Source organism: Sander lucioperca, chromosome 2, assembly GCF_008315115.2.
Source record: "Sander lucioperca isolate FBNREF2018 chromosome 2, SLUC_FBN_1.2, whole genome shotgun sequence".
NCBI classification, from domain to species: Eukaryota; Metazoa; Chordata; class Actinopteri; order Perciformes; family Percidae; genus Sander; species Sander lucioperca.
The window spans coordinates 42,927,992-42,953,207 of NC_050174.1; the positions used below are offsets into that span (position 1 = coordinate 42,927,992).

At 41.9% G+C, this 25,216-nt stretch overlaps 2 protein-coding genes across 3 annotated transcripts in view; one reads left to right on the forward strand and one right to left on the reverse strand.

Moving 5' to 3' along the window:
- Positions 1–570: 570 nt before the first annotated feature.
- ggt1a (gamma-glutamyltransferase 1a) lies at positions 571–15,925 on the reverse strand. 2 transcript variants are annotated; one of them, XM_031300779.1, is made up of 13 exons: positions 15,773–15,925; positions 15,409–15,585; positions 15,164–15,294; positions 13,503–13,592; positions 12,170–12,362; positions 8,474–8,634; positions 8,140–8,289; positions 7,549–7,685; positions 6,728–6,915; positions 6,458–6,585; positions 4,619–4,731; positions 4,385–4,498; positions 571–1,634 (listed from the first exon to the last, which is right to left on the reverse strand). In XM_031300779.1, exons 1-13 carry the CDS (start codon positions 15,913–15,915, stop codon positions 1,488–1,490), a joined length of 1,872 nt encoding a protein of 623 aa, XP_031156639.1. In that variant the 5' UTR covers positions 15,916–15,925; the 3' UTR covers positions 571–1,487. The 2 variants fall into 2 exon arrangements, with proteins under 2 accessions (XP_031156639.1, XP_035854027.1); XM_035998134.1 differs by lacking the exon at positions 571–1,634 and adding an exon at positions 3,887–4,227.
- Positions 4,918–25,216, forward strand: part of lrrc75ba (leucine rich repeat containing 75Ba) — a 32,759-nt gene continuing 12,460 nt past the window's right edge. Inside the window, exons 1-2 of the mRNA XM_031300790.2 lie at positions 4,918–4,936; positions 22,527–22,970. Coding sequence (XP_031156650.1) covers positions 22,686–22,970 — 285 coding nt within the window. The 5' untranslated portion in view covers positions 4,918–4,936; positions 22,527–22,685. The remainder of the gene's footprint in view (positions 4,937–22,526; positions 22,971–25,216) is intronic.

Below are 25,216 nucleotides of genomic sequence, written 5' to 3' on the forward strand. Positions count from 1 at the left end.
ACCTCATTTGACCGTAGTTGAACTTCCGTCCTAAAAATAAAAAAAATCTTTGTTCATTATTCCCTCCACCCAGGATGTTATGTGTTATGTTTGTTTGTCAGCAGGATTACGTAAAAATGACTGGCCTGATTTTCATGAAACTTGGTGGAAGGATGTAGCATGGGCCATTACATTTTGGAGAGGATCTGAATCACGGGGAGGGGGGGGCGGTGAATTATTTTTCACTTTCCTAAACATTGCGAGATAGGGCATGGACTTGGCGGAGGTCTACGCTCTCCAAATACCCTTTTAGTTGTGTATGTTTTAGTGCTGAAACAATGAGTTGATTAATTGGTTAGTCAATAGACAAAATTAATTGACTCTTTTAAGTCAATCAAGCAAAAATGCCAAACATTCCCTGTGCCAGCTGCTTTTCTGTTGTTGTGCCCTGTATTCAGTGTATTTGCCACAATACATATTATATGATCTGATATAGCCACAAACTAATAAAAGAAAGAAAGTGTATTCTTATTTCATGCCTAATATTCTAGTTACAGAAACAGCACAGAAATACCCAGAGGGTCCGTGTGGTAAAATATAACATCTTTGTTCAAAATGTTTAATAACAAGCATGGCAACAAACATGGCATAAGAACAATGCATGTTTAGAAAAATATATCTGCAAATGTATTTTTCAAAATACACTATACATTCACCTAACCTCTACTCGATATTAAACATTTACAATTCTAAAGTAATAGTTTTCACTATAGAGTCACGGTAGAAAACAACACGGTCAGTTTCCTCTTAATAATGTTCGCTTCAGGATCAACTTACACCAGGAGAACGATTTCGGTATAAAACAGGCGAACAACCTGAGGTGTCCTTATTTTTAATTGGTATAGGTCTAGTTTTTAAATTGATGGTTTTTCACCAGTTTGACATGAAAACAACCCCCCCCCTCCCCCATTCTCAGACAAATTGTCCAATTATTCACAATAGCTTTTTCCTTAGACAATAAAATAAATGAAAAAAGTACATGGACAACCTACAGCCAACTCAGATTCTTACCTAAAAAATACATAGTGATGAAACCTTATCATTGGTACTTACTTGGTTGTTTTTAATATGTTGGATACTGTCATATATATGACAGGTTTATTATATAAAGCAGATGGTATTTTGGGCCTCCCCCAGAACATGCCCAGTAGTGATGATACAGGAATCAAACTAGGTGCAACCTCTTATTTTACTTCAAAACTCAAAAATATAAGGGTTAGGGTTAGAAAAAATGAAATGAAATGCTGAATAACTGAGTTTGAGTAAAAGAGGTTTTGGAATGGAGTCCTTTTCCATGTTTGAGTGAACATTAAGTGGTGGCTGTGTCTCCATAGCTTAAACACTGCTTTGAGTCTTCAGTGCAGGCACCTTTGTATTGTGGCTCTTCCCGAGTGTCTTTGAGGAGACTGTCCAGACTGAGAGGAGCACAGAAGGCCCTGAAGTCACGGTCAGTACCCGGCTGGATAGCCTCCTTTCCTGGGGTCGGACTCGGCACAGAGACGCTCTCCCTGCCGCACCACCGCTTGGACCACGGAGTCTGGAGTCGGCAGCAGCTGTGTTACATGGTTCTTCTGGACCAGACCATCCACAACACTCTGCCATGGTATCATTATTACACAAACACAAACACATAGAGTCTTTTGCAGCAGGTTAAGGTGTTACTGGTCCATGATAGAGGTCAATAAATTATAGTCATTAATTATGTATTGTTTAACGTTAACATTTCTGATTGTTTTCTAATGTACGCCGAATTATCTTCTACCTTTCTGGCAGCCAGCACACTATGAAAATCAACTTGCGTGAATCTGAAACTTGGTCGAGATGGGTAATCTATCGAAGAAAACACTTGGTCACCTTTATTTATTATCATTGTACAGACCGTCATGGTGCCCAGAGGATGAATCCTAATGACTTTGGTGATCTTGCTTTTCATCTAGCGCCCACTTAAGGTAGACATTTGTGTTTTTTAGTGAAATAATTCCACAACTATTGGATGGGATGTCATGAGATTTGTAGTCTCGCTTTGCCAGACCATCCACACGCTGCGGCAGAGCAGAGGAGGTTCTGGCTACTCCACACAGCATTCGGGGATGAGAAAAAAACGTGCTCTGGTTTATTGGCATTTCGTTAATCCAATCACAATCGTCACGGTGCCGCTGCAAAATAGTTGTGCAAGAGAAAACTCCGATTGGACTGATAGTCCAGCTAGCTGTCTCAATTTACTATGCAGAGATCTGAGAAGAAGTTAACCATAGTCCTCATAAATCTACCAGAGTTTAAAATTCCAACAAAAAGGAAAGCGGAAGGAAACGGAAATCGGCGAAAAGACATGCATCCGGCGGAATTTCCTGCGGCACCGGAGCAATCCCGGAAGTGGAACGTCAAGGATATAGACTATGAGATTTGGTAAAGACATTCATGTCCCCCTAGCCTGGGAACCAGTCAAATCTGTGAGCTCATGTTTGATTCCCCACTTCAAGCGGGCCAGACCCTGTCCGGGCCAATCGTAGGCATGTATCTCATGGGTCAAGTTTAATATGATGACTGACAGTTTGGCTTGGCGCAAAATACGTAATTGCGTCAATTTTGGCTCTCACGCCTGGGACACTACGGCAAACATAAAGATAACTTAGTCCATACCGGAAGCTCAGCGCCACATTATTATGAATCCCCCTTTCTTTCTTAGCAAGACCCACCCTGCGTAGCATTCAAACGCTAGGATTGGTCAGGCGTCGATGCTCGCATCAGGTACCGGAACCTGAAATGTTCAGGTCATATCCCCTGACCAATGGGCTATCCTGACATTAACCACTGGAGGTCAGTGCCTAACCTCAACCAATCAGGCTGCTACACAGGGCGGGTCCTGCCAAGAAACCAAGTTGGATTTATACTAACGTGTATATGCCATTCTTGTTAGCTTGTTACTTGTTAGTAGGGCTAGGCGATATGGAGAAAATCAAATATCACGATATTTTTGACCAAACACCTCAATGTCGATATTGCAACGATATTGTAAGGTTGACAATTGGTGTTTTCACAAAATATCTTCCACATTTAGATTTTAGATAAATAACCATCATAATGTGGATATAATGACTAAAGGCAAATAATAGAACAGCTAGAACAGTCTGGTAAATTCAGAAAATGACATCACTTAATGCTTAATGCAGCCTTTGAAACCAGGAAAAGACTAAACTTACCATGTAACGTTTGTTAGCATAAGCAGGTTAACATTGTTGTTGAGCATGTTAGCATACTGACTTTAACATTTAGCTTAAACAACAGCTAGGCCTAAATGGAGTCGCAGTTTTGTTTACATTTTGTTATGCGTCCCAATCGGCGACAGCCATGGCCGGAGGCATTACGTTTTTGGGTTTGTTCGTCTGTCCCATTCTTGTGAAAGCGATATCTCAGGACCCCCTGGAGGGAATTTCTTCAAATTTGGCACATATGTCTACTTGGACTCAAGAGTGAACTGATTAGATTTTGGGGGTCCAAGGTCAGGATCACTGTACCATAACTCAAGAATTCCTATGCTAATTATGACATGTCATGCAAATGTCTGATAGGATAAAATGATGAAGTGATGACATTTTATATCCAAAAGATCAACTTGACTGTGACATCATAATGTTCTGCGAAAACACTTTTCTGGCCATTATTCAACGCCATGACTCCAGAACAAAAGGGGACATTGTGACCATATTTCACATTTAGTCAAGACTGAATTGGTGACACTAATCTTGGGTGCCAACCTTGAAAATGTGTATGTATAGATCATCTGTGCTGCCGGGTTGAAGATGTGTGTTAAGCATCCATGTTTTGCCCAAAAATACACTTAATACCTTTTATTCAATTCCTTCAAAGTCTTCACTTACATATATTTTATGAGTCTGGACAGACATGAATGTTAACTACAACTTGACTGGTTGGCGGAGGCATATAACTGCAAGGCAGTAATTCTAGTTTTTTTATTCGAAATAACGTTATCATCCTGTGATAATGCAGATGAGAGCTGGATTGTTTGTTCTTTGTTAGTGCATCTAGATGCTTACATACAATCTTAGACAAAAGGCAAATGCATACCTAACAAGTGAATATATTACTAAAGTTAAGGTATGTCTTTTTCTTCGTCTTCCATGTTTCAAGTCTTTGCAAGTTGATTTTCATACTGACATCAATGGTTGCCTGTTCGTTCGGAAATCAGTCAAAAACACATGGTATGCTTTGAAAAATACTGTAAGTTTGTAGTCAAATTAGTACGTAGTGACTCTTTAACAGCTGTTTAGCCATTTCATATATTTCAAATGTTGTTTTGCGTCCTACGTCTCCATGTGTGACCCACCTTTTCAAAGCCCTGCTCCACTACTGTCATATTTGGGTTGAGCTGATTGTGAACCCGTGGCTCGGTCACAGCTTTCTTTAGGTCATAGTTGAAGAACAAGGAGTTTAGGATGACCTGTTTCAGCCAGAAAAGAAAAATACTTTAAATAACTGACTGTGTGTGTGTGTGTGTGTGTGTGTGTGTGTGTGTGTGTCAGCTGGATGGAGAGGATGCGTGTGAATGAATCAGACTTACTAAGGCCGTGGCTGTGGTGATTTTTGTGCCCCCGGACGCTCCTACAACCATTTTCACTTTGTTGTCTTTGTCAAAGATGATAGTCGGACACATGGAAGACAGCGGCCTCTTGCCTGTAACACATAAACAGAATGTGGCTACGACTTCTTAAAGGATAAATGTGTACTTTTTACCTTGTGCTTTAATGGTCCATATGCAGCGTTTTAACAGCCAAAAGGTGTTAATTTGACACATATTTAAAATGTAAACAAAGAACAGCAGTGAGCCAAAGTGGGGGATTGGAAATTAGTGTGTGTGTGTGTGTGTGTGTGTGTGTGTGTGTGTGTGTGTGTGTGTGTTTGTGTGTGTGTGTTATGCGCATATCTCTTGAACTGTTAGTCCGATGGATTTCAAACTTGTGTCACAGGTGTCTTGCTACGGGCACGAGTAAGTGCAGTGTCAAGTATGACGTTGTCTGGATTAGAAATGCAAAAGATATCGTTAAATATATATCAGTAAAAGAAGCACACATTGGCTTTTGCCGCTGGCCACACCCCCTCTCACACTGCACACTGAGTGAGCACTTTGGCAGCTAAAATGTGACATACACCTCAGACCCACAAAAATGTGCAAAGTAGCACTACGTGCAGAACGCTTTACAACCTTAATACATCCATGTTTACAACAGCGCGGGGGGTTACCGCCTTTGACTATTTTCCTGCTTCCAACGTTAGCTACATTATTGCTGGATATACCAAACTAACTTTTCTTCACTTTCCTGGAGCACGAGCGGATAGCTGAAAGGAACAATAAGGTTGGCGAAAAAAAGGCGCTACGCTTTTCCTTGTCTATTTTTTAGCTAAGAGGAAACTCAACAAAAAGCCATTTGCCAACACTAAATATCAAACAAAAGCCAGACACTATATAGCATTAAGTTGCTGTGAGCTGTAGCCTACGTTCACCACTTCTAACTAGAGGCAGAATATAAAGTAATCTCGGAGATTATTCCTTCACAGCGCTGTACAATGCGAGAAAATCTCAGAGCTGAACCGGGCAGACACAGCACTTTTCTTCAGACTCACCCCGGGTTAATTAAGTATACTGCTAACTACCAACATTACCGTCGCCAAAATACCCACGCAAATCAAATCCCCTACTTCACCGCTAACCGTCAAGCCACTAAACCTGTATGGAAATTAACACCTCTGCCAAAATGTTAAATTCGTTAACGATCATACGACACAAGACAACACCGTCTCTCTCTCTCTTTCTCGCTATCTCGCAGATAGGTACTGATTAGCTCTCATAACGGGCCAGGTGGGTAGCGCACTGCCATGAGTCTATGAGGCTAATGTCTGATTACTCCACATTGTCATTGTGATATTTTGTGATTACGTTCTGAATCTGCAACGTTCTCTGTCAGCTATCAGTAAGTTAGTAGTAGGGTATACAGGGGAGTTGCACATGAAGTGGTTTGGGGTCCTTCTGTAAGTAATTTTGGGGTACAATTTGGTTTTGAAGAATTCTACAAGCAGCAATACCACAGGCCAATCAATCGGCCCGTTCCAAACAGGCACATTTTCAATGGGCACTGCACTAGTTGCTTTAAAAATAGAGGAGTATGATGCTGTTTGTGAGCTAAAGCTTTCAGAGTTCCTGATGAAGACAAATGCAAGAACAAGTGAAGATAACCTCAGCATCAGCCTCACTAGAGGAAGGGTCATCCTCTTTGTGATTGGGGAAGCAAGGGGTTTAATTCAGAAAAGCACTGCTATCCATCAACAAAGACATGTGTCCAAAAGGCATAACCTAAACTGGGGGTTGGAGTAACACAAGTTTGATAAATCAGTCCAGCCACACCTGGTTGAATGAAATTGTTGGGTGAAGGAGGGATTCCAAAGCCGTTGGTCATGTACGGAGAGCTGAAGTCGTCCATTTCATCGTTGAAAATGATTCCAGTCGATCGAGACATGACTTTCGAACCAAAGCTGGGGAAATGAAAGATTAGCTTTTTAATCAGAGATTGATAAAAAAAGTCACAGATGATAATCAGCAAAACTGTTTTCTTTCTGACAGGCAGATTCAGGAAATGTTTTATTCGGAAGGAAAGTCTATTTTTCAACTTGTTACTATAGATTGATGGTGCTGGTGGCCGCCACAGCGCTTCCGTCCTCAGCTATGACCGACAGGTGAGCCGTCCCGTGGTTGTCTGGGACAAAGTAGTCTGGCTCGTAGTAGCTGTCTGGGTGGGTGGTGTCGTCTGTAATTTTACTCCTGATGCCATCAGCAAAGTAGTCTGAGGTCATGTTTAGGAGGAGCTGAGGAGAGCAGAACAAGTCAGTCAGAGCAGACGTTCCTGACAGTTTGTCATTAGATTAGATTTTTACTGCACATAAGAAAATACATAATAGATCCGTCAAAAGGGGAACAAGATACATACAGTATATAGTGAAAAATAGAAAATAAAATGGTAACTGAAATGTGCAGGAGGAGCCAAAAAAAAACAAACATAGGGGCTTATTAGGTATCAGCTATCCTAGTGTAAGACATTAATTTAAAATAGAAAGTAGTACAAAATATGTTACACAGCTAAAGAAAAGGCATAATTAATCAGGTATTAAAAATATGAATGTTGGATAAATTATGACAGAGAAAAATTATGATGTTGCATTGCTTAACTGGAACAACAAAAAAAGAGATGGTTTGCTTCTTGGTAAACTGTTCCAACGTGAAAATCGTACATGGTAAACAATGGCAGAGCACTTGTCCTGGCCTTTGTAACAATACAGAAAACACTACTCCAATCTTCTCAAATCTGGTCACACTAAAACTGCCCCTATAAAACTGCACAGTAGATAGCAGGCGACGGCTGTGATCATACTAGGTACAGAGAAGCTAGAAAGCTCCGAAATAAAGCTCCGACGTGTAATAATAATAACATTAAGGCTTACATCAGTAATATTGAGATAACGTGGGTCCCCGAGTCTGCTCCTCTTGGCATAGGCAAAACGAAAAGCCTCTAGGATCCGATGGTACGTCAGAGTCTTTTTCTCTGCCGTAGACACGCTTGTGTCTGTGAAGTTGTACCCTGCAAAATAATCACAGGAAAGACATGTCTGCAGCACATGAAGAATCACATTTTTCGGCCTAATCGGGTAATGATTCTTTTCCATGATTGTTGCTAAAAACCCATTTCAGTCGGTGGTAGGTCACTGTGAAATCTCAATTCAAATAACACAAACCCTTTTAGCAATACAAACATGGGATTGTGTTCCTCCAGTTTCATTTAAGAACACAATAAATCTTATCCCTCATTTGGAATTAATGATGCCACGTTTTATTTAATGCATGACTAAAGATCTCTGACTGAACAGATGGGGGAGGGGGGGGGTTGATGGTGAATTAAATTTGGCAAGCAGAACTGAGTCGCAGCTCTGTTTTCTGCTTCCAAAGCAGGCGGAGAAATATTCCAGGGACGACCTGGGGAAACCTGACACCTTTTCTTCTGCATGGCTGCACATGCACTTGGCCAGGCTGCTCACCATCCACTATGTTGAGTATGAGTGCCAGCACAGGGCCACTGGAGGGGGCGTCTGGGACATACATGGTGTATTCCCCAAGGTTCAGCTTCAAAGGGTTCTCATTCAGCACAGGTTGGTACTCCAACAAATCATCCAGGGTGATAATGCCGCCTGGAACCAGCACAGAAGTGTGAATTTAAAATGAAGAATAATGCTCAAATGAATGATTGTCAGTCATTGTGCTATTTCCATAAAATCTTATAAGAATGAATAACTAGTTTGGGTTCTATAATGGGAAGTTTGGTTCTATTCACTATCTCTAAAGACAACAATGAAGAAGAAAACAACATAAGACCTGCAGCCTGGATGTCCTTGATGATGCTCCGTGCCATCGACCCGTTATAAAACACATCAGGCCCCTCCTCTGCTATCCTTTGGTACGTGTCGGCCAGCTTTGGAAATTTAACAATATCGTTTTCCTTCAGTATTTTTTTTTGAGAATCACAAAACACCTCACTGGAAGATGATAAAAGAAAAATAAGTAAACCAGTTAAATTGTAGAAGTGTTTAAGTCTGTAGAAAATTAAAGGCATTACCAGTAGATTTGAAAATGTCCTGCTTTAGCCCCCGTGGATATATTAAAGGAGAAATCCGGCGCAAAATGAACCTAGGGGTTAATAACACATGTGTACCGAGTCAACCGTTCTCTGGGATATGTTTTCATGCTAATCAAATGTGACCAGTTTTAGCGCAAACCGCTAATAAGCTTATAGCGCTAGTCGTCGGGGCACGGATAAAGTAAAAAGAAATCACTATTTCTATGCCACTAAAAAGGCTCAAAATAGCACCACACTTCCACGGTAGCATAATGAGGGTCCCTACATGTAAACCGAAGCATTGAGAACTTTGTAAGTGTACAGACAGTTTATTAAAAAGATTTAAAGTTTATTGACCCTTTGCACGTGACGTCACGCTCCACTCGCGCAAATTATGAACGCCATGACGGACGGCGGAAGAGCTATGCTGTAGATGGACGGCAAGCTAAACTCGTACGTTTTCGTTCGTGTTTGTGTTCTCACATTCACAATGTGCAGAGTAATCCTCACCAACACAAGCATGTGTATGTATTGCCTTTCTGTTTCAAATGGAAATGAGTGATAAATAAAATGATCCTCAACCAGCTAGCTGCCGTGCTAACCAGCTAACAGGTCCAACCCGATGATGACCCACATAACTAGCTAACATCGGTTATTCACTGACCTGCTACATATCCAAAAAGAAAGCCGTTCCATTGATCATTTAACTTAACACACATACAAAAAATATCGGTTAAATTAAAGATGACATTGCACGAAAACTAGCTCAAAAACGAATTAAATGCGGGTCTGCGGAGCTCCTACCCCGGCTAGCTGACGAGCTAGCTGCAGCTAGCTTCGGACGGCTCGCTAGCTGCTGCCCATCGCGTCGTAATATCCACCGGTCAAATCTAAACATAGGCTACACAGCGAATATAATCACAGATAAGAAGATGGTTAGATGTTACAGTTATGTGTGGTTACTACTGATCATAGACACTCCATGATTTACTGTATGGATTATTAACGTGTGATAGATAATTAATGACTGCACTTCCAAGAGCTGGGATGTGTTCAGGCATCCATTAGCTAGGAAGTTGTATTGGCACACCCAGTGAACAACGGTATGGGTAGCCACGACCGACCATGTCCTCTAAAAACATGGGCTACGTGTTATATAATTCTTTACTTAAAGGAGAATTCCGGTCAATTTTTACGTTAGTCTTGATCGCTATGCTACGCGAGTACTTTCGATAGAAAAAAACCCGACCCGAATCAGTGCAGGTAACACGGAGAAGCTGCAGCTACGTACTACAAGCGTCCACTGAGCTAAAACGGCAGTGGTCGGGGCAAGTTTTAGAGTGCCTTTGTGCCTCTTAACAGATACAAAATGCAATTAATATGTCTGTGCCACATGAACAGGGCCCTTACGTGTCAACAAATGCGTTTTCAACTCAGACATACATTGTTTAAATTCACCTACCCTGGTCCCTGTCTCGATCCTGCTGGTAGCTAGCTTGCCCTGCTAGCTGATAGCCGTTAGCTGCCGTCCGGTGAGTGCCGTCCAGCTACTACCACACTACTGTTTTTTTTAGGGGGGAATAAACTTCAAGACGTGACATGACCTGTCCTCTGGAGGACATAGCCACACCACCGCCGCTCCGCGGATTATTATTGGGATGATTATCACAGAAGCCTGTCTGAATACACTCACCGGACGGCAGCTAACGGCTATCAGCTAGCAGGGCAAGCTAGCTACCAGCAGGATCGAGACAGGGACCAGGGTAGGTGAATTTAAACAATGTCTGAGTTGAAAACGCATCTTGTTGACACGTAAGGGCCCTGTTCATGTGGCTCAGACATATTAATTGCATTTTGTGTCTGTTAAGAGGCACAAAGGCACTCTAAAACTTGCCCCGACCACTGCCGTTTTAGCTCAGTGGACGCTTGTAGTACAGTAGCTGTAGCTATAGAATAGATATTAATACAAAATAAACCCTAGATTGATGTCTTATCTTTGCCATTATGAGGTACCTCCCTCCACCGTTAGCATAGCATCACGTACCTCTAACCCAGCCAGCTACAAAGAACTGGTTAGCATCCACACTTTTAAAAGCTTTGAGATCAGCACCAGTATATGGGGATATCCCGTTTACCACATAGTGGTACAGATCATGTGGACTGAAGTCGGGCAGACTCTGTGATTTAATGAGGTCCGTGAAAACGGAGGGAGAACGAATTAAGGGTCGGTATCCAATCCTGCTATCTCCAACTTCTCCAAATACTGCTCTTTGTGAGCACCTACCAGATGCCCTACCTCGACCGATAACGGCACGACTTGTTGTTCAATAGAAGAAGCCATATAAAGCCACAAATACAGTTTATTTAGTGTTATGTATTTCAAACTGATTGAAACTATGAAACTTTCCGCTCGTCCACTACTGTTTAGCCTGTGCTTCCGCCGTCCGTCATGGCGCCGTCACGTGGTCGTGTGACGTGTTTGCAAAGGGTCAATAAAGACAGTACCGTTCGCGTATACAGGCGGGCGCCATATTGGGAAAACAGTCACGATCAGTCAAACGACGAACGCCGTGCAACCAGTAACCAGTAACATAGCTCAAGCACGACGTTCTGATTGTACTGATCGTAACTGTTTTCCCAAGATGGCGCCTGCCTGTATCCGTGAACGGTAACCCTAACCCTTGAGCCTTGTTAGTGGTATAGAAATAGCGATTTTTTTTATACTTTATCCGTGCCCCGATGACTAGCGTTATAAGCTAATTAGCGGTTTGCGCTAAAACTGGTCACATTCGATTAGTATGACAACATATCCCAGAGAACGGTCGACTCGGTACATGTGTTATTAACCCCTAGGTTCATTTTGCGCCGGATTTGTCCTTTAAGAGATGTAGATACGGCATCTCCAGTCAACCTTGCTGCCAATTTGTTTCAGTGGACACTCGCGGTACTGCAACTAAAACATCCCCTTGCAGCCCATTCAAATGAATGGCCGCCATCTGGGAGTACACTATCCACTTTTTGTAATACATCCATGGAAGACTAGAAACGGGGGGGAAAAGGATAGCTTGCTTCTGTCCAAAGTTTTAAAAAAAAAATGCATTTACAAGTACTTCTAAAGTTTAATGATGAGGTGCTGGTAGTGTTTTTCACACCTTGGGACAGAGCCAGTGGTTTCCCCGTTTCCAGTCTGCATGCTATGCTATGCTACTCTAAGCAAACCATGTCCTGACTGTAGCGTCATATCTAATCTTCTCATCTAACTCTCAGCAAGAAAGAGAAAAAGAGTATTTCCCAAAATATCAAACTATTCCTTTTAAGTTGTCATTGTAAATTATTGGACAAATTGTCATACCAAATTCAAGTCATAAAAATATAAAAAGGCAGCAGAGTCAGTGAAGCCAGTAGCAGCTGTTCAGTTTAGCTGGTATTTTCTGCCTTTAATTGTTCATCCTCACCACATGTTGGCGTCTCTTTGAATGGAATCTTTGCTCTTGAAGATGGCATGAGCCAAAGCTTTTCCTATAGGAAATCCATTTCGAGCCAAGGCGATGCTGGGCTCAAACAGGTCTTTCCATGGCAGCCTGCCATGCCTCTTGTGGGCCATCTCGTAACCGCGGATCTCCCCGGGAATGGCTATGGACAATCCACCTGTCATGTAGAAACAGCAGTACCACTATTATGAAACTCTTTCTCTCTGTCCACTGTCTGACTGGAGGACCAGCACACTAAGAAAACACTGTGCGACTTCTATAGATGCTACAGTGTTGAGTACATCCAGTTATTTTATGTTTATGTAACCAGCAGCAGGGGCAGGGGAAGATATAGCAAGGTTGGTAAGGATGATGGAACACTCCAGAGAGCCTGGATGGATAGATTTGAGACAAGAACATTTATCATCTCTAAATTCCTCTCCAGCTCTTGATACAACATTAGAGTCAAGTTATAGTAGCTGCAATAGTCAGATCTGCAGTATAGACTGTAAAATAATGGATGGGTCTGATAATGAAGCCAATGCAGAAGTGCCTTAAACCTGCATTCTATCCAATTTCCAGCAGGGGGTGACTCCACTGGTTGCAAAAAGATATGTTTTTATAGAAATCTATTAAAAATGACCCTAGTTATCACTTGATTTATTACCTCAAACATTTTCATAATGAGTTTATGGTCTCAATCGCTAATGATGTTCATTTAGTAAGTTATGGTCCCATTTATTTTAAATTTGACGATGAAGCTACACGCTGACCTGTCAATCAGGACAGAGGCTTAGCAATGCTAACCACGGCACTATGTACATTAAAATAGATGTGAACTTGTTTTCGGGTGTGTTTTTTATCTCAAACTTTGACTCTATCACTGTGTGTTTTCACTTCATCAAAGTTGATTGTAACATTTTGGTCGCCTAAAAATGTCATGTTCAGCGCTTTGCCAACCAGGCTAGATAGCTACCGCTAGCGTTAGCTGTTAACTTAAGGAAAAGTTTGCCGATTTACTGTGTACTGTCGTACATTCAGATGAATGGTGCCAATACCCGGAGGTCCGTGTTAACCCGCCGGATGACTCGCTTCAGAAGGGTTGAAAATTGGCAACTTTACCTCTTTAGCGTTTAGCTTAGCACAGCGCCTTTGCAATCATAACCAACACTGGCTTGGCCACGTCATCCTCTCCTGCTTCACCCTCTTGCCCAAAAATCGCCACATCCGGTTTAAAAATACCAAGATGGCTACGGCCAAATTGCCAAACTCGACTCGACCTGGGAAATACTCCAACAGCTCGAGGCTAATAGCCTACCTGTACGAGAAAGCTTGGTATTGTTGCCAAACATATCTTCAGTGGCGTTCATCGGCGCCGTCTCCCTCGCATCGATGGTTTCCACCTTCCCTATTGAGCATAAAATAAGGTCAGATTGCCACTTGTGTTTTTGCTTTTGTTGAGAAGTTATAACTAGGGTGACCAGGGACCGGGACAGTCCCGATTCTGAGTTGCGTGTCCCGAGTCCCGACAAAAGCCTGTCAGGACACTAAAATGTCCCGGTTTACACCAACCACTATGAAATTGTCCCGGTTGTCATTGATTACATAGCCGACGTGGTCTTATTATAGCCCAATCATTAACTAAACCCATGTAGAAAGACTAATAAAGCGTCCATTGTATGATTTTAACGAACGTTTTAACCAGTCCCTCCAGGTCTGCTGGAAAGTCAGCGGACGAGCGTTGGGTGGAAATGTCCGCGCATTTCAAAAGCAGGGAGATTCCGCTCAAAAATGTAGGTCTCCTTTGTCAGTTTGCCATGTGTCTACCGGGCACAAATGCTCCCGTTGAGTGGATCTTTTCGCTCATGAACAACACATGGACTGACGAGAGGGACCGCATGACCATTCCCACGTTAAAGACGATACTCGTCACACGGACCAATCTTGCTGACACCTGTGTGCAGTTTGATTATTGAGCAAATTCACTCCTCTAACAAATATACGTAATCAATGTTTCCAATAGGGAAGCTGTCTGCTCTATCAAATGAGATTACATTTGTGTGTGTGTGTGTGTGTGTGTGTGTGTGTGTATATGTGTTGTTGGTTAGAATAACACTGGTAACACTTTACGGTAAGGGTACATGAATTATCATGAATTCATGCATGAATTAATTGAGGCCTATGTATTATTATGCATTATGTAATTAATGATTTATGTGTTACTGCATTCCTTAATACCCCATGAATCATCAGGAATTGATGTGTTCATAGTCTGTCATTTGTGACCTCATACATGAACAAAAAATTTGGTCATCACTGCGCAAATTCTGATTTGAGCACAACTTGTGCATAATATGTAATGATGGGTTTTTTTTGGTTTTTTTTGTTGATGTGTTGTTCATGAGGTCATGAATGAGAGGCTATGAACTCATGTCAATTCCTGATGATTCGTAAGATATAAAGGAATGAAGTAATGCACAAATCATGAATTAATTCATGCATGAATTCATAATTCATGTACCCTTACCATAAAGTGTTACCATAACTTTAGTTCAAGCCTGTGGCAACAGTTCCAAATAATTCATTTAGTGCCATGCAATGAAAAATACCTTTTCACAGTTTTTCACAAGTTGTGAGTGAGTGGGTGCATTTTCCAAAAGAATGCTTTAATTCTGAAAAATAAAGTTGGTCCCACACGAAACTCTCTCAATGTCTTTTAATATTATTTCTTAGATATGTAGGCTACATACCAAGAAAATTCATGAATATTAACTGAGATTGTGTTGTGAGCAGTAGGCCTATGTGTGCTGTTGGCAAAATTGTGTCTAATCTGTCTGTGTCTATGTCTGACCTGGGCTGGCACATGTTTACGTTAAAGAGTGTGTGCGTGCATGAGCACTACGGTCACGCACAAAGTGTTCCGGTTTTAGTTCCGGGAAATCTGGTCACCCTAGTTATAACCAATGATGGGCCACTCACCTGTGGAAGCGTCATAGATGACAAAGAAGAGCCCTCCCCCGATGCCCATGCTGTGAGCGTTCAAAAGGCCGACACATAGCAAGGCAGCGATAGAAGCATCCACGGCAGAACCGTTTTTCTTCAAAATGTCCCTGAAAACACAAAAAATACGACCAATTAGTAGAAGCCGGCACTCGCATATGCACATGCAAAAACAGAGCATACTACTGTATGTCACAAGTCTGAGAGCATCAGAGTCTTCTTACCTGCCCACTTCTGAACACTTTCCAGCATCAGCAGCCACAGCAGCCTTTGAGTAGAAGTGGTCCATGGGGGGAGGTGTGTTATTCTTCCCCAAGCCCATGAACACCCCCAGGAACAGGCTCACTGCAGCCACCAGAAGGACCACCAGACCAGCAATCAGGGACTTCCCAACCATTTTCCTGCCCGGGGAAAATCAACACCTCACAGTCAGACACAATCCTTCAGCTCAGAAACAAGAGTGTCCTCTGCTCCAAACAGCACCTATCATTTTCAGAGTGGTAGCCAAACCTTTACATGAATAACAATGGGGAAAAAAGGCGCATCATATTTTCTTTCTGTGAAAGGGAGAGCAGAAGGTTCACTCACCTGTGGTGTATTTGCACAGATAGATGGAAAATATTGGACAAAAAGAGGAGAGAAGAAGGGGATTGGCTGCCTGAGTGTGTGTCAGCAGTAATGACAAGGTGTTTACAATGACCAGCTTTACTCATTGGTGATGCTGTGAACATGATGACAGGTGTCATACTGGATAATAAGCATGTGCTTCATTTGGACATGTTTTTGAAAGTTACAGACAGAAAAATGGACAACAAGAGAGAAAAGTACATAGATGAAGATGTGAACAAGAAGGGTAACGAAAGCTTTCTTCTCTAACCAATTTATGTTTGACCTCTTGGGAACATTAGCACCGAAGCAAAAAGGTTTGAAATTCTTGCACATTCAATAAAATTTTGTTTTTTAAACTACCACTTTTTCAAATGATGGATGCCTCCCTTTCCTCACTTTGGAGAGAAACTCTTGAGGTTTTTTTTCTAGTCCTATATAACTTTCCATTTTGCTCTGATATCAATCCTCCAGGCTATGCCAAAGTGAAAGTGAGAGAGTGATCTGTTTACAGATGGCAGCAGCAGCATTCATCCCTGGACTCTGGGCTTTGCATGACTGGCTCAGCCGGCAACGTTGCCGTGCTCAGTAGCCGTGTCGCAGTCTATTTGGCTTATACTGCAGGCATCCTCAGAGCGATTGAGATGCCTGAGCCTTCGCCTAGCAGCACAGGACCTGTCGGTGACAGAACCCTCTCAACAGCAAATACCCTTCTGTGGTACCTCCGCTAGTCCAGCCACACTCCTGTTGCTAGGCCATACTGATAAAGCACTGTCAAAGGAGCCTGTGGGCTGCCGCTGTTGCTGTGATTGTGTCCAAATCTAATCACTACTATCCTGTTCTGGATCTCCCAGGTTCAGAGCCGCCCCGAGGAGGGGAGTTTATGTAATGGACAGAGCTGATTTATAGCGGAAGACGACAATTACATATCTGTTTGTTGCAGGTCACAAAAGCCCTCCAGCCTTTGTGCACACGTCACTGACACTGCATGGGTGCTGTTTTATGAAATATCAGCTGGAGCTGGTTCATATTTGTATCCCTCAGCTAGAGGCCTATACGTTTCATTTTGACTTTGCTGGGAGGGGTACAGTCCCACACACCGCCGTCTCCCTCCAATTGTTTTCACACAATAAAAGGGGAAGGTGTGTCTGTGCCTCTATACTCCGCAGCAAATCAGATCACGCACTGCTGTTGTTCCTCGGTGGCAGGTGAAACGCAGCCTGCAGAAACACTTACAGCAGAGAGATGGCCACAATGGGAATGGAGGTGATGTCATGTGTTTTTATCGGTGGCTGCAGTCCTTTAATGATAGGGAGTCATAGACAGACTGTTGCATGTGCTGCGACTACGAGTTGGAAATGCAGCTTCTTCTTTCTACGCAATGATGGACGAATGTGTTTTTCGATGTATTGCGTGGATGGCTGGATGGTGAAAGAAAAACGTTTTCTATCCCATGTTCCCTAGTCTCACATTAGGTCTGGCTAGTCCACACAGCATTCCAGGATTGGGGGTAAACATGCTCTGGTTTATTGCCATTTCTTAAACCAATCACAAACATCTTGGGTGGTGCTAAGCGCCAGATGGAAACACAGTGCCGCTGCAAAAAAATAGCCTCGGGAAGGAACTTGTTTTGGTGGAACATGTACGTTCAAAAGTTATTTTAGTCGTGCAACAGAAAACTCAGATTGGACAGATAGTCTAGCTAGCTGTCTGGATTTACCCTGCAGAGATCTGAGGAGCAGTTAACCATAGTCCTCATAAATCCACCGGAGTTTAAAATTACAACCCCCAGGGCTAGCCGTCTGATATAGAGGCATCAGTATTAAATTGAGAGAGTGAGTTTCATAACTGGTTAAAAACTCCTTGTAGTCGCGTTAAATAGCAATCCACTCCACTTCCGTGTTTTGATGCAAACTTTACCGGAGTACACATAAACCATACTCCCAACCACCTTTTCAAGTGGCCTCGGGCTTCAACTGTGTCCTGGTATGATACGCAGTGTTCACACTAATCAAACAAACTGTGCCTTTGGCGTCAAGTGTACTCAAGTCGGATCTGGGCCCGGGTCCCTGATGTGGTTTTAGAATATCTTGCCAAAGGACTGCAGTTGAAAAGTAGCCAGCTGGCTAACCTTGTCACATTTACAGATTAATGTGTGTTATAAATAAATAAAAATGAGGAAGGCACAAAGGAAAGGAAATATTACCCAGTAGTTAAGAGTAAAACAGTAGGTTTACTTTTGTGTAGAATAAAAGTGCTTTTCTGTTTTCCTGCTCTGTTAAAAAAAAAACATTCCAAGGTTGGGGGACTCTCAAGAGACATATTTAAAAAAAATAGATTAAAAAAATAAAAGGTCTAAATTTAACGCGAAAAAATATCACACATTAAGAAATGGGAGAATCAAAAAACAACAAACTGACCGAGCAATAAATAGTATTAGGACACTGCAAGGGAATTTAACGATAGACCCGCTGGAAATAAATACATGCTTCAAAGATTTTTATCTTTGTCAGAAGCGATCCAAAATATGAATAGTGGTAAGGCACCTGGGCTGGATGGGTTGCCCATAGAATTTTATAAAACATTTAAAACTAAATTAGTAGAGCCACTTCTAAATATGTTTAAAGAATGCTTCCTGGAAGGAACTCTTCCACCCACTATTAGATTAGCTCTAACAAACCCTCATCCAAAAACCAGGCAAACCATCCACAGAGTGCTCGTCGTTTAGGTCAATCAGTCTGATGTGTAGTGACACTAAAATACTTTGTAAAATGCTAGCAAGAAGATTAGATCCACAACTCCCTAAACTCATACATAATGATCAGAATGGGTTTGTAAATCGCCACGGTTTCCATAACATCAGAAGAGTCCTTAATAAATTACATGAAAAAGCTGGTGGTAAGGACACAGCAATACTGTCATTAGATGCCCAACAGGCATTTGACAGAATAGAATGGCACTACCTTTTTAAATTGCTACCACGATTCGGATTTGGAGAGGGATTTCTTAGATGGATTCGTGTTCTCTACACAAACCCAGTAGCAGAGATTCTGACCAATAGTATTGTCTCAAAACCGTTCAACTTACAGCGTTCAACCCAACAAGGCTGTCCACTATCACCAATGCTATTCACTTTAGCTATTGAACCTCTCGCTATGGGTGTCAGAGCCCATGATGGCCTCACGGGCATCCAGATAGGTGAGCAAGTGTGGTGTCTTAAATAGTAGTGCTGTGATGCTGTATGAAGAGGAATCCGCCGACACTGATCTTGATTATAAAAAGGTTTATTACAAGCAAAGATTCAGCATCAATTTTACAAGCTCCTGCAGGAAGCTTGGAGAACGACCAACTCAAATTCTTCCAAAAGTCGTTCTGCCTTTCCTTTGTGTGAGCAACATATATATCTTATGCATTGTATGACCTAACGTGGGAGGGTGTATGTGTTAGTATATGAACTGGCCAATCGTAGCCTGTTATCTGGCACAACTCCAAAAAAGGTATCTTCTGTCTTGGGGAGGCCCCTACTCATGTTAACACTTTCCAGATGTTCTCAGTGCATGTAGTGTAGAGTTCATAGGACTCCCTTATAACAAACCTTTAAGCAAAGTTTATAGAAAGTTATAGAATGGTCATATACTACACAAGAACATAGGATATCTTTGTATGCCGATGACATCATCCTTTTTCTGACCAGGCTTAAGGACAGTATTCCAAATCTAATCATATTAATTTAACAATTTGGAGAGTTCTCTGGATATAAAATACATTTTTCTAAATCATCACTGTTATTTTTAAATAAAAATGAACGTCTGACACCATCTATAGACACCGTTTACAAATACAAAAAATTGTTTTACTTATTTAGGGGTTCAAATTACACCTGAAATCAAAACTATTATATCTTCAAATTATGACTCGCTAACAGAAAGAATAACAGACATTAAATCGCTTGACAGTAATGCCGATTTCAATGATCGGCCGTATTAATATGATCAAAATGGATATACTGCCAAAATTCCTGTACCTTTTTCAATCAATCCCAATCCCGCTTCCTAAATGTTTTTTTGATAAAATTAACAACATTCTTGCTAAATTCATTTGGAACAATAAAAAAGCTAGGCTGCGATTGAAGTTGCTTTACTTGCCGTCTGAGAGAGGTGGCCTTCGTCTCCCAAACCTGCGGTGGTATTACTGGTCTGCTCAATTACACCTTTTATTTTGGCTCAGGCATTTTTCCAGCTTGGGTAAATATTGAGCATCACTACTTTTTCAGTTATTTATTCGTTTTTATTTACTTCTTGTTTTATTTGTACAATTACTTAATTTGTTTTTCATCTTTTGATTGTTTTGTTGTATAGTACACTTATACATTATTTCATTATTTTTATTGCTGCGGTCATTGTTATTTGTATGTTTTCTATATGTGAAAAACTTAATTACAAAAGTATTGTTTAAAAAAAAAAAAAAAAACACATTAAGAAATGTCCCTTACAGAATCTAACAACAACATAAGAGCAGGAAAGACAGTTATATTTATAGCATGTGTTGTAAAAAGTAGTTAATTTATCAGCATTGCCTGGAGAGTCAAAGCACTGACAAAACAAATTAGTAGCATCGGGCTGATAGATTAAATGAAGGGCCCCGGCAATCATAATTCCAACATCTAGGAAAATATGCAGCATCAGGCCCGGGTCCAGGGAGGATATCGTGCAACCAGGAGAAATATTTGTTAGAGAGCATCAACCGCCCTGCTCCACTAAACAAGTGGACGCCTGAATCATAGCAGAAAATAAGGTCAAATCAGGATCAAAGTCCTTAAGGCCACAATGATGGGACCTACAAATAGAAACGCACTACATCACAATCACAAACCTCCGTTTGATGGGACCTACAAATAGAAACGCACTACATCACAATCACAAACCTCTGTTTGATAAGACTGAATCCCATGAAGAAGAAAAGCTATGTTTATGTTTACGATAATATTTAGTTTCTGAAAGTGTAGGTGTGGAGGCTGCTGTGAAATATCTGAACTGAGAGCTGTCTCTTGTGCAGGATGCATACCATAATGGCCCCCCCATCAATGACCCTTTAGGGTCCCTAGAGCACGATACCGATTCATATGACAGAAACACACTCCGAGACATGGATGTCGTTCAAAGAATGACAATGACTGAGTCGAGTTGTGACAGGTGCAAACAGGATTTGGCGACTTGTGCAGTGGCTGACTGACAGCATGCATGCCAAAAGACAAATTCATATTTTTACAGGGCCAATGGCAAAGCACATATTTAGACAACTGGAGAAAAAAGACCAACTTTCAGTTCATCTGAAGGATAGGAAACATGGGCTACCCCTCAGGACTCAAACACAAGCTGAGCGTTTTCATGTCTAGTCACTTGGAGGACTTCAGCATGGATTATCAGGTTGTGCATTGGACATAGTCGCATGGTTGCCTAAAACAGTGGTTCCCAATGTGGGGGCCGGGGACCGCCAGGGGTCCTTAAGGGGGTTCCAGGGGTCCGCAGAAAAAAGGGGAATAATTAGTTTTCACTATAAGGCAAGGCAACTTTATTTATATAGCACATTTCAGAATCAAGGGAATTCAGAGTGCTTTACATAAAACACTAAAGAGCAGTTAAAACCAATTAAAGAGAAAATAAAAGCAGCTCAAATAGAATAAGACCGGTATAAAATACAAGAATAATATTACAGTGATGAGACCAGGTTCCATTCAGCCCAGGGTTATTTGTTCTGGGAGATGAGTCAATCCTAAGCGGGATGGATAAGCACATAAGAAGCTGGGTCCTCCAGACTAGTTTAATGGTAGCCAGACAGATTCTTTTAAGAGGATGGAGGAATGAAGGGGTGCCATCAATCCAGGAGTGGGCTTGTGAGATGGCTAAGGGTGGCTGCGTTTGGAAAGATGTCATACAAACGGTTTTCCAGGTTGGATGTCTATACTAGAAAATGGGGAAAGTACCTGAGCTTTCTGGAGAGCTCCTAAGAAGCTTTGTGCTGGGGAGAGAAGTGTATGATGGGCTTATGGTGTTGTTATTTATACATATGTTTACTTGGTTTATGGTTTATTGTCTATTCTGTTACTATTTTGTTGTATGTTCGTGAATATTGTAGTTGCTGTGTCATCTTTTCTTGATTTTTGTCTGGGTGAGTGGTGATGACAATAAAAATGGTTAAATGAACTTTTTTCTTTTTTTTTAGAGCATCAAAAAGAAAAGTCTTCAGATTCCATCCTTAAGTAACACAATGACTGAGAATGTATGACTATTTTTGGTCATGGGTTTCATACACTCTGTAATAAAACATCTAACAGCAAAAATCCTATCAGACAGAAGACCCTGGGACAACAATATTATTAAAAGGGGGACCGTGGTCTAATGTGTGTCAGTTTAGGGGTCCTTGACGTGAAAAAGTTTAGGAGCCACTGGCCTAAAACAACACTGACATCGCATCTTTTATTCTCCCTTGTTGCAGAGGGGAATTTAAGCCTGGGAGGAGAGACGCGTAACGGGAACCGGATGCAGCGATTGGTCGGACGCTCCACGTTGTTCCAACCTAAACAGCAGCGTAAAGCCGAGACGGGCAGGAGGATGAAGCAGCCGGAGCATCCTCATCATCCGAGCCAGGCGCACGTAGCCGGCGGTGAAGGAAAAAAAAATATCTAAATAGCAACGTGCATGTTAGAGTGGTGATAAATTAGCCTGTCGAGGGAAAGTGTGTGTGTGGTTGTGCACCGGATCCAGACAGCTACGCAGCGCCAGACAGCACGGCGCTGTTTTTTACCATCCACTGATCAGGAGCATCTGAAAAAACGGATCATGGGTTTGTCCTTTTTGTAATATTGTCTGCGCTACAACATAAAAACAACAACACCATGGGTTCCAGACTGAGCAGGCAGAGCAGCCTGGACAATGAGAATTTCTCCAAAAAGCGACGCAAGCTTCTAGATAGCACCGGAGAGAGCGAGTGCAGGGGCAGCCGAGGCGGCGGGGACTTTCTGTTTGCGCTGATGCTGAAATCGGACAAACTGCCCGGGATGCTGCGGAGGACCAACCACAGCCCGTACGTGAGGCGAGTGGCGTGGATCAAAGAGATCCAGAAGCTGCTCCGGGACCGCAGGATAGAGCAGGCAACCGACGTGCTCAAACTACTGAGGAAGGTAAGGAGAAAGTGCACGCAGCATCTCGGCCTGAAGTCAGATCTGTTTACACGCGCACTGCTGCTTTAAGCCTGCTCTGATGCTCGTGCGGTCGTATCCTCAAAACACCCCAAAGCAACAGATGGAGAACAAGCAGAGCAGGTGTGTGTGTGTGTGTGTGTGTGTGTGTGTGTGTGTGTGTGTGTGTGTGTGTGTGTGTGTCTACGCACTTCAGTGTGTTCTGCAAGTCCTAAATCTTGCAGTGCAGCCTATGCTCTGCACCTACTGACCTCTGACCCTAGCCCCCCCCCCCCATCTGCGTGCATGGCCTCGCTGCTTCGGCAACTTACTGCCAGAAGCATTTTGTTTTGATAGAAAGTACGCAACAGATTGGGCAGAGTGTTGCACCTGTGACACAAGTTGTTTCAGTGGCAGACAGAGCTGTGACTCACATCAGCGTTCACTCTCACTGTGGGTAAGCTGCTAAATGAGGAAATGGTCAAACTGTCATTGCATTATCCTAAATGGCATTGTCTTTGGATGGGATCTGGATATATATGGATACAGATTCCACAAACACAAACAGAGCCCCATCCCCTCCTCCACCATCCTCTCCTTACTCCATTTGCCCTTGTTTGTTCCACTATGGCCAGAGTCTCATCTCTCCTCAGATTGTTCTAACTCTGCCATCAGAGCGACTCCATCCCTCTCCACTCCTAATGTCTCTCCCTCTCTCTCTCTCTCTCTCTCTCTCTCTCTCTCTCTTTCTCTCTCTCTGAATGAATGTCAGAAAAACAATATTGCCAAAGCATCAGGGATAATAAGATGAGAAAAATACATACATACAATTCATTGAGTAACATGTCTCTCTCCCTCTCTCTCTCTCTCTCTCTCTCTCTCTCTCTCTCTCTCTCTCTCTCTCTCTCTCTCTCTCTCTCTCTCTCTCTCTCTCTCTCTCTCTCTCTCTCTCTCTCTCTCTCTTTTATAGACTGCTCCAGCAGCAACAATGTTAAGCCCTGGAGTCCTGTATTTCCCAATACAAAAGATTATTCTCCTCCAAAAGGATTTATTAAGTCTATTTGAAAAATAAAGGTCACAGAAATGAAATTCTACACCGCTGTCATACATAGCTTACTTGCACATTGCTTTTTGTGTGAAAACCTTGTGACTTTTGGTGATATTCATAGAAGAATTACTAACTAACTAATTGTTATGGCTAATAAAGATCTATAAAACTCAAAGCCAAAAACACAGCCGTTTTTATTCTTTTCTTAAAAGATTTAGTTGCAGTGTATTTGATGTTGTCTTCCTTGACTGTGACAATAGTTACAAGTAGGTATTGTAGTCCTGACCTAGAACAGTGGTTCCCAAAGTGGGGTCTGTGGACCCCCAGGGGTCAATGAGGGGTTGCAAGGGGTCCCCAGCGTAACGGGAAATCTTTTTTTGTTACCATAATTAATCACTGTAATTCCATCCAAAAGTAACACAGTGACACAATGTATGACTATTTTGGTCATGGGTTTCATATAGAGGTGCAACGATGAATCGATTAATCGATTAGTTGTCAACTATTAAATTAATCGCCAACTATTTTGATAATCGATTAATCGTTTGAGTCATTTTTTTATTAAAAAAAAATAAGATTTCTCTGATTCCAGCTTGTTAAATGTGAATATCTTCTAGTTTCTTCTCTTCTTTGTGACAGTAAATTGAATATCTTTTGAGGACGTCCTCTTAGGCTTTGGGAAACACTGATCCACATTTTTCACCATGTTTTGACATTTTTATAGATCAAACAACTAATCGATTAATCGAGAAAATAATCAACAGATTAATCGACTATGAAAATAATCGTTATTTGCAGCCCTAGTTTCATACACTTTCTGTAATAAAATCCGATCAGAAATCTTATCAAATGGGGCTCCATGGTGAAATTAGTGTCTGTTTAGGGATCCTTCAAGTGACAAAGTTTGGGAACCACTGACCTAGAATATGTAACACTATATACTGTACTATACTATACTGTATACTGAGTAAAGGATGTTGCATCCTAATCAGAGGTTTGTTTTTAAAGCCGTTTCTCACCTGGCTGCTGTGGGATATGTAGCACTTAAAGCTTTGTAAAATAATATGTAGGTGTATGGAAGTTGTGACAGCAGCCTTGGCAATCCCATTTGTTTGCTTGCCCTCAGGTGCCCCTCTGTCTTTTAGCTGTTGGCCAATCCAGCGTTAATTACTCTGAAGCCGAGGAGATAAACTGGCCGGCC

What these genes read in the sequence shown, in the direction of transcription:
- ggt1a (XM_031300779.1), bottom strand. Translation starts at nt 15,915, where the DNA reads ATGTTCACAGCATCACCAATGAGTAAAGCTGGTCATTGTAAACACCTT. An exon ending in AAGTGTTCAGAAGTGGGCAG is followed by an intron (nt 15,295 to 15,408) that starts GTAAGAAGACTC and finishes TTGTGTTTTCAG; the next exon opens with GGACATTTTGAAGAAAAACG. An exon ending in GTTATCTCAATATTACTGAT is followed by an intron (nt 6,916 to 7,548) that starts GTAAGCCTTAAT and finishes TGCTCTCCTCAG; the next exon opens with CTCCTCCTAAACATGACCTC.